Here is a 13,352-nt window from a genome sequence, read left to right as displayed (position 1 = left end):
CCAGCCTGGGCGACAGAGCGAGACTCCGTCTCAAAAAAAATAGAAATAAAAAATAAATAAATAAATAAAAATAAACACTTCTAAAATTGTGGTTTTAATATATGAAAACTAAGTAATATTGAAACAACAATGGAGCCCCAGTTCTCCTCTGCCTTTTCCTATAACTCTCAAACAATAAACAAAGGTTAACTAGTCTAAGAGAACCAGTTAATTGTTTCCTTTTAAGTAGTGCCTTTCATCTCAAATTCTGAATGAATATAGTTCAAAGGCATCTTTCTGTTTTACCAATGAGAACTGAAAAGCTGACACGACATTCCATGGTGAGTAAGTTCATAAAAAGATCCATGGACAATAACAGGTCTCAACAGGAAAGAGTCATGAGCTCAGTTTCCAGTTCAATGCTCTCAATATCAGATTCATTCATTAACTTCTTCATTCATTCATTAATATTTATTAAATTTGCTACAAGTCAAGCCCTGGGGAAGGTCTTGGCAATATTATAGTGAGCAAAACAGATAATTCCTGACACTTTCATAAGGAAATGTTGATTTCATCGATAAATCTGACTCCTACTATTATGGAGATTACATTTATATTTATTTTAATTTTTGTTCAGTCACTTACAAGGTAGAATTGTATCTTCCTTGTTAAAGCATTCTAAAGTGAATGGGTTCTCTACAGTTATTTTAGCAACTGAACACAAAATTATCTTCCTTAATCAAGCAGATTTCTTTTATTTATCAAATTCCTCTACTTTTGCTTTTATAAAAATAAGTGATTATTTATTTAAAGTCTTTGTTTCTTCTTCATTATTTGAAACAGATAGCTCCAAAGCTTGGTCACATACTAACCAATACCAAAGTCCAGAGCTTACTGATTGAAGTTCATTGTTCACCCTTTATCAGAAGACAAACCCTGAAAAGTCCAATAGGCCTTACCTTCCTCCACTGTGACAGTCTGTTCTGAGGCAGGTGATGGGGGTGGAGAAGGAGGCAGATTAGCTGTTTCTTCAGCTGCTAAAGATCAAACAATGGAAAAATGAGATGCAATAATTAATCCTTTTAGGCTGGTAGATGTGTAGGAAGTTCTGCCATTTGTAAAAAGACCTCTCTATAAAACTTAGAAAAGATTCAATAGTAAGCTGCATTTGATTAATTTTAGGCCCATTACCTGATTCATGTATTTTGAAAACCTAAAAAATAAGACAAGCATTTGATATTCTCCCAAAAAGTGATTTTATCATCTCTAGAAAAACAGATTAGAGATGCCTGCTAAAATTCCATCATTAATCTCATTAATGTGTCTACCTGTTCAATTAATAAAATATTTCATTTTGGCCCTAATTTACCATATGAAAACACACACAGGCAGGCAGACGTTTTTAGTCTGGATTCAGCTACTGACCGAAAAAACTATTAGAACTCTATTGTTCAACTGCTCAATCTGGAAACATGTGTTATATTGACCACTCATAGTTATTTTAGGGGACATATTTTTTAAACAACCTTTTGTTCACTGAGTCTAATTTCAAAACTCATCTTCTGTATGTATTCTCAGAAAAGGAAAAATAAGTTTTCATAGCCTGAGCGAACTTTCAGACAAAAGCCATGTGCTGAGTAAACTTCTGGTCTTAGCAATCAATACACGTGAAGACGAACCAGAGAAAAATGTTCTAAAAGATGTAATTCATTTACAGTTAATCTAAGTTTTATTTTCAAAACACTTACATGATTTGTGATCCCCTCATATGACAGTAAGAAATTTCAAAAGGAAATATTTCTCATTTAAGGCCAGTGGTTAAATCTATTTTAAATATTAGGGGAATTTCAGTTTCATAAAGTAGTTAGTAGAGGCAGGTTTGGGATGACAGGTGAGTTTTTATTCCTTATCCTATGGGCTTCTGCATGGTGTATTTTAAGATTTCAAGTTTTTAAAAATTGAGTTTTCTTTTCTTTCAAGGAATAAAAGTGAACAATAAACTGAAGGTTAATGTTTTAGATTAGATAATTCTTTATCTATGTGTTTTAAGAGAAAAATAGTCCTTAATAATTAAAAAAACCCANGCTGAGTAAACTTCTGGTCTTAGCAATCAATACACGTGAAGACGAACCAGAGAAAAATGTTCTAAAAGATGTAATTCATTTACAGTTAATCTAAGTTTTATTTTTCAAAACACTTACATGATTTGTGATCCCCTCATATGACAGTAAGAAATTTCAAAAGGAAATATTTCTCATTTAAGGCCAGTGGTTAAATCTATTTTAAATATTAGGGGAATTTCAGTTTCATAAAGTAGTTAGTAGAGGCAGGTTTGGGATGACAGGTGAGTTTTTATTCCTTATCCTATGGGCTTCTGCATGGTGTATTTTAAGATTTCAAGTTTTTAAAAATTGAGTTCTTTTCTTTCAAGGAATAAAAGTGAACAATAAACTGAAGGTTAATGTTTTAGATTAGATAATTCTTTATCTATGTGTTTTAAGAGAAAATAGTCCTTAATAATTAAAAAAACCCACAGTACTAAAATACTGAGTGTATTCTAAATTATTATTCTGGGAGGGCAGATTATTTTATTACTTACTTTTAATAGACAAATTAAAGGAATACTGATAAAAAAATCAAATATCACAGATATATTAGACTGTAAGAGAGGGAAATGGATATGTACTATTTTTAGGCCTTTAAAACCATACCTTTCTATGACTTGCGTGTATATACCTGTGAAATAAATATATATATTGAATTTAAGACAGTCTCCTTTCTTGTATCTCTTTGTGTACATCTATCTATCTATCTATCTATCATCTATCTATCTATCTATCTATCTATCTATCTATCTATGAGTAGGGGCAGCAAGGCTTTGACTGAGAGTGTTTCCTTTGGCAAGTGTGCATTACATGACTTGCCTGGCCTAGAGGGCATTTGTCTTGTTACTAAGGGACAGAACAGCACTCTCTCAGCACCCTTAGATGAACCAAGTGAAGTTTAGTACTTCATATAAGATACAAAGTCACTCATGATTATAACAAAGCTCTGGCTATAGGTTTTGTGTAGTCAGTTCAGGAAGACCCAAACAAGGCTATAGTATAATCATTCACCAAAACCTGTAAAGGGAAATAATCATCTCTTATGAAAGTTTTAGTATATTATCTTTATGGGTGGAGTCATGAAATCATGCATTGGCTTTATTTTAATAATAACTATTTCTAGTGGTCCGGAAAATGAAAAAGTTAAGGGCCCCTTAGGGAAAAGTCTAACTGTAAGCTCACCACTCTAACTAAAGACTATGCAAACACTACTACGAACCACTGGAAAAAGATGAAAATAGGTCCTAGTGCATACCCAGTTAAGGTGTCTGATGAATGTTACATGTAAGGATGAAGTACAAGATATGGCCTATCTTTTGAACATGAAGACTTTATCCTGTGATCAGGGTGCAACAGACACAGTCCCTGACCTGAGGATCTTCTCATTTACCTAAAGGCAGAGCTGCAGTCTGGTCTTTATGCTGAGCTTCTTTCTCTTGTTCACCTTTCAGGACTGCTACAGCCTCAGCAGTGACTACTTGAACTATCCTTGCAGACACCTCCTCTGTAATAAACAGTAACAAAATAAAATATAATGATGAGAAGTCTGAAACAGAAAGCAAGAGGAAAAGTAACCAAACAGTATAGTGGATTAGAATTCCATTTTCTTCCCCCTAAAAAGTACAATATACTTCTATAATTGCAGAGAAAACAAACACATATATACAAGAAAGAAGAAGAGGAAAAGAAGTTGGTATTCTAGGAGCTAAGCTAAGCAAGCAAAATGAGCACAGAACTGAGAAAAAATACTTATATGGTATTTGAACAATTTTTTCTTTGGCTTCAACAACAGAAATTTATTTTCAACTCTGAAGTCTATGAGATCTCTGTAATAGAATGAATGTTTGTATCCCTTGCCCCCAAAGTCATATGTTGAAGTCTTAACCTCCAATGTGAAGGTAATTGGCACTTTATTTTGTAAAAGCTGTTTACAAAAACAGAAACAATTTAATTTCTTCATACCTAGTAAAACAAATTCAAGGAGAGAAGAGAGGATTCATTTTGAATTTAACTTAAATTTGTTTTATAGTTTTCTTATACTATTCTAAAAATGTAATTTATATAAGCTTGTGTGCTTGATTTGCAGAAATGCCATTATTTAAAATATGAAAAGATGCCTCAAAATGTATATTTGTGGTTAAATAGCATTATCCAGGATCAGTGAAAACAAGAGGCAATGATATGTCAGATGGTCTCTTTCTAAAGAACTATGATTTTTCTAGATAGTAGGTGTTTTAAAGATCTTTAAAGCCATATGACATAAAATCATCTCAGTTTCATTTTTTTTTTAAAAAGAGGGTTCAAAATTAAAATGATCAGTCTGTGAGACGCCAAATAACTAGTTTTTAGCATCCTTGACTATTATAATGTTCTTTCTCCTAAGCAGAACAATGGAAGAAATAACAAACACATCACAAAACTTTCTAACAGTCATGAGTGAATGACTAACAGAGATATATCAACTCTTTTAATGGTATGAATGAAGGAAACATACTCACTCTTAGACCTGCTTAGCTATCTGTGTATCTAAAATATATCATTGTAATTCCATTCCTGATTATAGCTGGAAGCTATGTAACAAGTGATTAGCCACAACTGAGCAACATCCATCTATCTATCTATCTATCTATCTATCTATCTATCTATCTATCTATCTATCTATCTAATCTATCATCTATCTACCTATCTGCCTGCCTACCCACCTATGTATCTCATAGACCATCTTATATATTGTGAGAGTTTACCTTTAGAAGATGACATTTTATTTCTAAGAGATAACACTATCTTATTAGCTGTTTGTTTTAGTGTTGGAATAGAATTTTTCAGTTACACCAGTTAAATAAATAACATTAACAGTCATCAAAGCATTATGAGGAAGATTATCTGCTATGCTACTCAGTGAAGAGGACAGTAGAGAAGGAAGGGCTGTTTGTTTTCATAAAGCCAGGCTACTGGGTGGGGTTTCTCTGAACATTCTCTGAAAGGCTGGGCTCCTAAAGGGATGCTTTTTTTTTCATGGGAAAGAGAACACTAAAAGGGCTACAGAAAATTAAATTAGCTGTAAAGATATTGCTTAGACATCTAAATTGTTTAATAATGTTACAAAAAGAATTATTTTAAGTTTTGAGAATTGCCACTTACATATATTAATTTTAATGCAATTAAAATATTTAAAATCAGTAGAGTGAGGTAGCTTCTTCTAGCACCCCAGTGATTTATGGAAAATTGAGTGTAATAAAGAGGTGGAACAATCATGGCAGAAATTGGGATATATATATATAGGACCTTTATGTCTTCTGGATCATTCTTGCATCTTTCTATTAGCACATATGCAAACTGTAGTATCTTCCTATGGCATTTAGTACATCTCACACAGAATTGTCCTGGTTCACATGGCTTATCTCCCACACTATGTAAAGTTTCCCAAGTCAAGGACTGTCTTCTGTTATTGTTGCAATTCTAACTTTTAAGTTCAGGGGTACACGTGCAGCTTTGTTACAGAGGTAAACTTGTGTCTTGGGGGCTTGTTGTACAGACTATTTTACCACCCAGGTATTAAGCCTAGTAACCATTAGTTATTTTTCCTGATCCTCTCCCTCCTCCAATCCTCCACCTTCCGATAGGCCCCAGTGTGTATTGTTCCCCTTGATGTTGATGTGTCCATATGTTCTCATCATGTATCTCCCACTTATAAGTGAGAACATGCAATATTTGGTTTTCTTTTCCTGTGTTAGTTTGCTAAGAATAATGGCTCCATCCATGCCCTGGCAAAAGACATGTTCTTTTATGGCTTGTTCTTTTTTATGGCTGCATAGTATTCCACAGTGTGTATGTACCACATTTTCTTTATCCAGTCTATCATTGATGGGCATTTAGGTTGATTCTATGTCTTTGCTATTGTGAATAGTGCTGCAATACACAATTCTTGAAGCTTCTCTTACTGAGTTTTACTCAGATTGGATGCTTAACAGGATTTTTTTTTGACAGAATGGAAAATTAATATGAAAGGTTTTGTTCATAATATTTACAAAAATTCAGAAATAATTCATGCTTGTTACTACATTTAGTAACCTTAAAACCTCAAATTATCTTATTTACTCTATTATTAAGAATTTGATATATATATATATCAAAACAGTATTTCACTTAAACGGGGATTCTGCGTTCTTGTTTAACTATTGATAAATATTTTTAGGGTCTGAGAGTGTTTTACATGTATTAATTTCTTTTAGATTGGGAAGATAACCCAAAATAAATAAGTACCCATTGGTTATATGAGCAAATTATAACTGAGCAATACTACATTATTTCAGTCTTTTTCTTTGGTATTGTATTTTAGGATACAGTTTTGATACCATGGAGAACTATTTTAAATGTTGAGAGCTAATAAGAAAGGAGCGGTGGATTTAATACATAAAGGATGCAGTCATACAAGTGTAGCCCAAATAACATTGTGGTACACCGTATAAATAGACTTTGAAAATAGTTGAAACAGAGACAAAAGGAGAATAGAAGTATTACTTCTCTCTGGTTCAGTATAGAAATGTCCAACTTAAACAAAGGCATGGTATCAGCCAGTACTATATTTCAATCGTGAGTGATAATTTAGTTTCAGCAAAGCAGTATCATTTATTGTAGATGGGAAGCAGCAGAGTTTGAATATTACTGGTTTCGTTGTTTTGGAGAAAATGAATTTATAAGTGTATTTATGTCCCATAATGGAATTAGAACTCATGAATAAGTTAATTTTATTTTTGTACATTTTTAACCAAAAGTTGTAAAAAAAAAAAAACAAAACAAAACTTAATCTGAGGGAGAATTGGTAAATTTTTTCTTCTTTGAAGGACTTTAAGAGAATTTGAGAAATACTATTTTAGCATAGTCAAACAAGCTGTTGGCTTAACTGACATATTATCTTTAGGATTTTTTAGAGAATAATATTGTTAAACTTTTTCAAATAGGGCATAACACATTTTATAATATAAAGTTCACCAGTGAATTTAGGAAAACAGGAGCCTAAGAATGTTCTGGGAATTTCAGTTGGTCCAATTAATTGAAAATATTCCTCTAAGTAAGGAAGTAAGGGCTGTCATTAGCAGAGACAAGGATTCTTAAGGAAGGAAGAAATGGGCTTCTCTCACTGGAAGCCTCATCAGCAGATCTACTGGGTGAGCTTCATCCTTATAGCATGGCTCCTGGGACATGAGCAGATTCACTCAGGGTTTGTGTAAAGTTCAGGGCAGATTAACGGTAAAGGTTCCAAACAAACTCAGAGGACAAGGAAAGACAGTCACAAAATCAGACCTAGAAAAATATAAATGTAATGATTATGATGTGTGTGATTATATATGTAATTTCTTCACTGATTCTACAGTTGTCTATTAAATGCCTCAGCCATCCATCCATCCATCCATCCATGGATCCATCCATCCATCCAGTCTTTCTATATATTTAGGGGATTACTGATTGCTGTTGTTTTTTTTTCTTACAGCACACATGAGAGGGAATCTCACAGACTTTAATTCAGAAAAATGTGGGTACAAATTCCAGCATTGCTGCTTTCTAGTGATTTCATACTATGAAATGTACTCAATCTCATTTTTCTTTGATGCCTTACCCATAAAATGGAAACAGTTTTAGTACCTGTCTCAGAGGTTGTTGTGGGGACTCAGTTACATAATTATATTAACAGACCTGCCACATAATTATATAACAGGCCTGGAATACAAACAAAATAAAACTTCTAGATAGTCCTTCACCAGCGCATCTTTATTTTTCCCTAGTCATGTATTTTTCTGAGTCTTCTACTTAAATATTTCTACTTTAAAGAAAGAGCAACTTTCTATAGTTAATCCAACATCACTGATGTTGATGGCTACGTTAATGGACAAGGGAAGTATTTTTTTCCAAGACAAAGATATGAGAGAAGTAAATATTGTCTTTGTTATTTATTTTCTGGCTTCACACCCAATTTCCTGGATGCATAGGTCCTGGGCTACCATCTGCTCAAGATTCCATCCAGCAAGTACCAATTCAGGACTGTCTATTCTAGACAGTGCTCTAAAAGGTGTGATAATCCTAATTCTGAAGACAACTGGTGACATGAAAAATTCTCTTGATTAGACTACATTTTAATTTTCCATTGCTTACTTTTTCTACCTTCTATTCCTGTAGAATACTTTTTTATACTTTCTATTCTTTTTTTCTTGCTTTTTCTTCCAAACATATGTGTAAAGTTATAAACAGGACTTAGTTGTTTAGAAGACTAAAGATGAATCTAGATTACACATAAATTGGGGAATTATTATTCATTACATGTAATTGAAAGGTAACATTGATCTTCATAGCCGAAAACATTAAACAAACATAAAACTGCTTATTGTAATCTGATATTTTGAAAGGCTCAATTATCTTTCTTTCGAACTTCTAAAATGTTCTGCCACTGGACATTTTTTAGTTTATATTAGAAATTATCTTAGTAAATAAGTGTATATAATACGTTTTTGTAATCTTTCTCTTGTGAATGTTCCATTCTCTCTTTTGTGAATGAATGTCAGGGTTTTGATGTATTTAACAGTAGTTTATGCATTGCAGTAAGACCCTTACATTGGTATTTGAATGTAATTTGCTATTATTTGTTATTATTTTATCATATTGATATTTTATCAATATGATGAGATAATTTCTATAAGTAATAAAAAATCTTATAACATGACTGTAAAGTCATGTCATGGCTATGCATGAGTGACAACTTGGATCTGCTCACAAATCAATTAGAGGGAAAACATTAAAAAGGAACCTTTCTAAATAAAATTCATCTCATAATTTCTAAAAATGCTATTGATTAAAGATTGATAAGAATAAAGGATTTAAATATCTAATCCAGGCAGCAGAGCAATAGATGATAGCAGATCATCACTATCCAGGTAAACGCCTGAAGACAAAAAGTGAAATCTGTCTTGAAAACTATTCCTGGGAAACAAAGATGGGGTCAGTATTTAGAAAAGAGAATCAAAGCAGTCCTCTGGAAACAAAAAATACCTTTTCTTCGTATTAAGGAAATATATTGGTGGAAACAAATACAGGAGATTAGTAAGTTTGAGAAACTAATTGAGAAATGCTGTCATCCACTGAAAACTACTTGATGAAACCCAAACAGTATCACGCTAAGCTACTTAAACATTTCACCTAACAAATGAATAAACATCACACTGTTATATAAGGTTATTAAGCAACCTTGTATGACAAGTTGTTACAGTAGGCACTTTCATTTCTTGTTGATGTTATTCAATACACATATTTACACATTGTCCAGATGGGAAAAACTGGCAAAATAATGGATAAAGATATGCTTGTCCCATTTAGACATTGTTATGATTTACATCAGTATTTTATATAAAAGTAGGTTCTAGTGTCACAAAACCTGGGATCAAATTCCGTCTCCATCTCTTACTAGCCAAAAGACCTTGGTTAAGTAACAGTCTCTCTAACCTTCAGATTCCCCATCTGTAAAGTGGGAATAAAAGTAGTATTCATCTTTTGGTGTGTTGTAACAATTAAATAAAATAATATAAATCAAGTGCTTATTTAAATTAGGTACCACTGTTTTAATCACTCTTGATGTCCTGTTATCATTGAAATTATGAACATCGTTTGATTGACAAAATGTAAGTAAGATCTGAAAGTTTTTGTCAGACACAGATGATTCTGTCATTTTTCCCAATGAGTACCTCCCTGCTTAAATGCTGGGCCACTACTGGGACCCTAACGAACAATACATCAGTCTCCTGCCACTGATTATTTAAACTAAAAGGTGCATAAAGTAAACTTTGCTCTACTGTCATATCATACAACTCAGCATTTATAGCCATCATGACCCTCTGTTTTTTCCCCAATGCTGATTCATGCTGCACCACTGCCATGCTCTTCTCATCACACTATTTGCCACAACAAAAATGTTAAGACAACCTCAGGCTTTGCTTTTAGCACATTTTTAAAGTTATTTTGTTATAGTTATCTATCAATATTGCTTGGTTGATGAATAATAAGAGCAACGGAGATGAAACTTTTTCAATGATCCTGGAAGTTTCAACTTGTTTCTGAGTGATATGTAACATTGTTTGTGGACCCATAAGTTTGATTTTGAATTCGTACCCTGTAGTTTTTCAGCAGGACCAGCTATGATTACTTGAACGTGCAAAGGTTCACCAATTAGACTGTGAACAAAAAAATCCAAGCACCTCGGCATAGGCTTGAGAACATATTTTTGTTGATTTCTTTCAGGTTGTTAAGAGAGAAGTAAGAGACAGCGGCTGTAAATTCAAACATATGGAATATAAAAGCCTGTAAATGTTTTAAAAATCTTTGGTATAACAATATTGTGTTCAAAGAAAACGACAAATAAGCTTACCGTACGCTTGTGGAAGAAGGAAAACAAAACAATTTTAGACAGAATGCTCCTGTCAAGAAAAGGTTTTTCTCAGTGGGGTACAGAATGGTTGCCTAGGAAACCAATACTAATTGCTGCTGCTGATGGAAACTAATCAACAAGGAAAGCACTGTGTAGTTTGAAGCACTCTGCTAAACAAAGACCCTAGACGAATTCATAAAAATAGGGAAAGAAGAAAAGTTCTTTGCTTCTACTCCTTGCTCAATTTGGAGAGTAAAATGGTTCCTCTGAAACTATTTCCTGTAATCAACTGATGAGGAAATTAAAAGAGCAAATTCTTGGGTTTTTGTTTGTTTGTTTCCCTGGCACCTTTGCATTAATTAGAGGCCAGCATTGGCATGTCTATGACAGACTTCTATTAATCTCAGGGGTCACACTGGCCAACGCTACAGCTACAGATCTTTGCCCACCAGCTTTTTTCCCCCCCCAGATATTTCTTCTAAAGATTTAGTGATTAAAACAAGGATCAATTTCGTTTATGGGGAAAAATGCATTTGAGGTGAAGTTAGTTAATGAAGACAAATGCATTTAAGATAAAGGAATTATGATGGCACAAAATTCGGCTCTGATGGGTAAATTTAAGAGAATTTATTTTGCACCTGTTATAGACAATGGAGCTATTCTTAGTCATTAGGCAGATACAAAGATGAGTAAGACGGTGTTCCTACATTTAAATTTTGTTTAAAGAGGGGCAATCTTGTTGAAGGACATGTTTTATTTTTCTTCTTTAAGATTTACTAGTAGTGGCCATAAATGTTGACTGATCCTGCCACAGTCACTCATATGGTCCTCTTCAGAAATGGATTTACAAATTGGTAGACTAGGATTGTGAGTACAGTGTATAATTATAGGATAATTTTCCCTCTCTTGCTCTTTTTTTTCCTGTACCTCCACATACATGCTCAAACCCACAATCTTGTTTAGATTACACCTTAATGTACTCAGATGAAGTCTTTAGAGTTTAATAGAACTGGCCTAGCATTTAAATTTGGTCAAGGAGGAAAATGTAGTAAATTAATACTATTATCAGTGAAAGGACATCATAGGTTAAAAACACTACATTATGGAGTCAAAAGTAATTAGAAAAGCACAAATCAGAGATAGTACCTACTGGAAAATTTTGCTTCTAATTTTAAGTGCCCAGCTGAAAGTAGGGAAACAGAAAACACATTTACACAGAAGAAATATCATTACAATTTAGCTTTATATTTATCATGTTCTAGTTAAGGTTTTCTACTGCTGGTGGTATTGGGGGTGTCCAATGGAGTAATGTATTGCATTTTTATGTTGTTTGTGGCCCATATATTACACATTTACTGATTAACTAAGGTTGTAATATTTTATCAATCTTAACTTGAGAAAGAAATTTCTAGAGAGGTTTGCTCCCCTGAAATTTTCAAATAGCTTTAACACCAATAAATTGAATCCAATCATCAAGGCACTGAGGGAACTGACAGTACTTTTGGAACTCTGAAATGTTCTGTTTTGAATCTCGTCAAAACTGTTACAATTGTACTACTCTTTGTAGATGTGGGGAAATTGGATTATATTCTCTTCTTCATTAAGTCTTAAAATACAAGACATTGCTAAAGGAATGTAGCATGAGACATTTTAAATAATATTAGTGGGAAAATAAAATACCAATAAAACAAAGAGACCTTGAATAAATCCACCCCGAGAAAGAGTAACTGTGAGATAAACAAAATATAAAATATAGTGTGCTTGTAGAAAAGCAATAGAGTGTGTGTGTGTGTGTGCGCGCGTGCGTGCGTGCACGTGTGTGTGTTTTTATGCACGTGTTAGTACTCATGCACAGAGAGGTCTGTTCATGCTTTTAAAGTCTCATCTGTATGTGGATACCTCACAGGTCTTGGGCACAAGGAGCAAGGCTAGGGTTTCTTATGAAGAAATCAATGCTTCTATAGCTGCAAAACATAGGAATGTCAATGCTGGCCTGAGACAGAGGATATGATGGAAAAAATAATTCTAGATTCTAAAAATATGTCATTGGAATAAACTTTTGAAATTAAGTTCTCTATAAACCAAGAATAGTCTTTACTAGTTACCTCTGTAAACACAGATCTTTCTTCTAGGAGAAGCTATATTTGTTACAATAAAATGGTAAAGATCAGCAGCTTAAATAACTTTTGTTTGATCCTTCTTTCTCATCCCCAACATAACTTAGCAAATCTTTGGAGGCCTTGTGACCTAGAATCATATGGAATTTAGGAGCCATGTGATAGGAAAAATCATTTTGTTCAAAATACATCATAAGGTACACTCAATAGTCACATGGAAAAACCAACATGACTTCTGCATAATTAGATTAAACCTCCTTATTTTACTCTTTATTAAACTCCTTATTAAAACTCCATAATTGCTTAAACCTCCTTTCCGTCCTATCACCTTTCTAAGAATTCACAAACAGCAGCAATCATCAACCTTATCTGCTTTCTTCTTAGCAAGTTTCTCACTAACTAGTAATGTTGTAAATAAGTGACTGTTCATCTTCTATGCCTGCATATTTTCTGTCATTATAGCTACAAAAGTATTGTCTGCAAAGATTCTCTCTACACCAGCACCTGAAATGACTTGGCAGACTTTAAAAGTCAATATTAAATAGACATGGTAGTTCTTCATAATTTTCAAATCATAACTGAATATATAATCAGATAATCATGTTTTAGTAATCTTATGGGAGGAGGTACAGTAAAATCAATTACACTATGAAATTCTGAAAACTGAAATACCTACTTAAAAAAAAGAAAAAGAAAGTAAAGTAAATTTGAACCATCCTACTATTCTTTCTTTAATAATGC

The 13,352-nt window shown here is 33.2% G+C and overlaps 1 protein-coding gene across 15 annotated transcripts in view; it reads right to left on the bottom strand.

The window, feature by feature from the left end:
* MAP2 (microtubule associated protein 2) overlaps positions 1-13,352 on the bottom strand; it is a 321,080-nt gene that overhangs the window by 55,356 nt on the left and 252,372 nt on the right. For 14 of the 15 annotated variants that reach the window (XM_017889382.1, XM_017889383.1, XM_017889388.1 and 11 more), the window contains 2 exons: positions 3,475-3,588; positions 939-1,016 (listed from right to left, as the gene is read on the bottom strand). In XM_017889382.1, coding sequence (XP_017744871.1) covers positions 939-1,016; positions 3,475-3,588 — 192 coding nt within the window. The remainder of the gene's footprint in view (positions 1-938; positions 1,017-3,474; positions 3,589-13,352) is intronic. The other variant, XM_017889386.1, reaches the window with a different exon arrangement.

Source organism: Rhinopithecus bieti, unplaced genomic scaffold (genome assembly GCF_001698545.2).
Source record: "Rhinopithecus bieti isolate Rb0 unplaced genomic scaffold, ASM169854v2 scaffold_17939, whole genome shotgun sequence".
Classification (NCBI taxonomy): domain Eukaryota; kingdom Metazoa; phylum Chordata; class Mammalia; order Primates; family Cercopithecidae; genus Rhinopithecus; species Rhinopithecus bieti.
The sequence above is the reverse complement of the archived record's forward strand: the minus strand, read 5'-3'. Positions and strand labels throughout refer to the sequence as shown.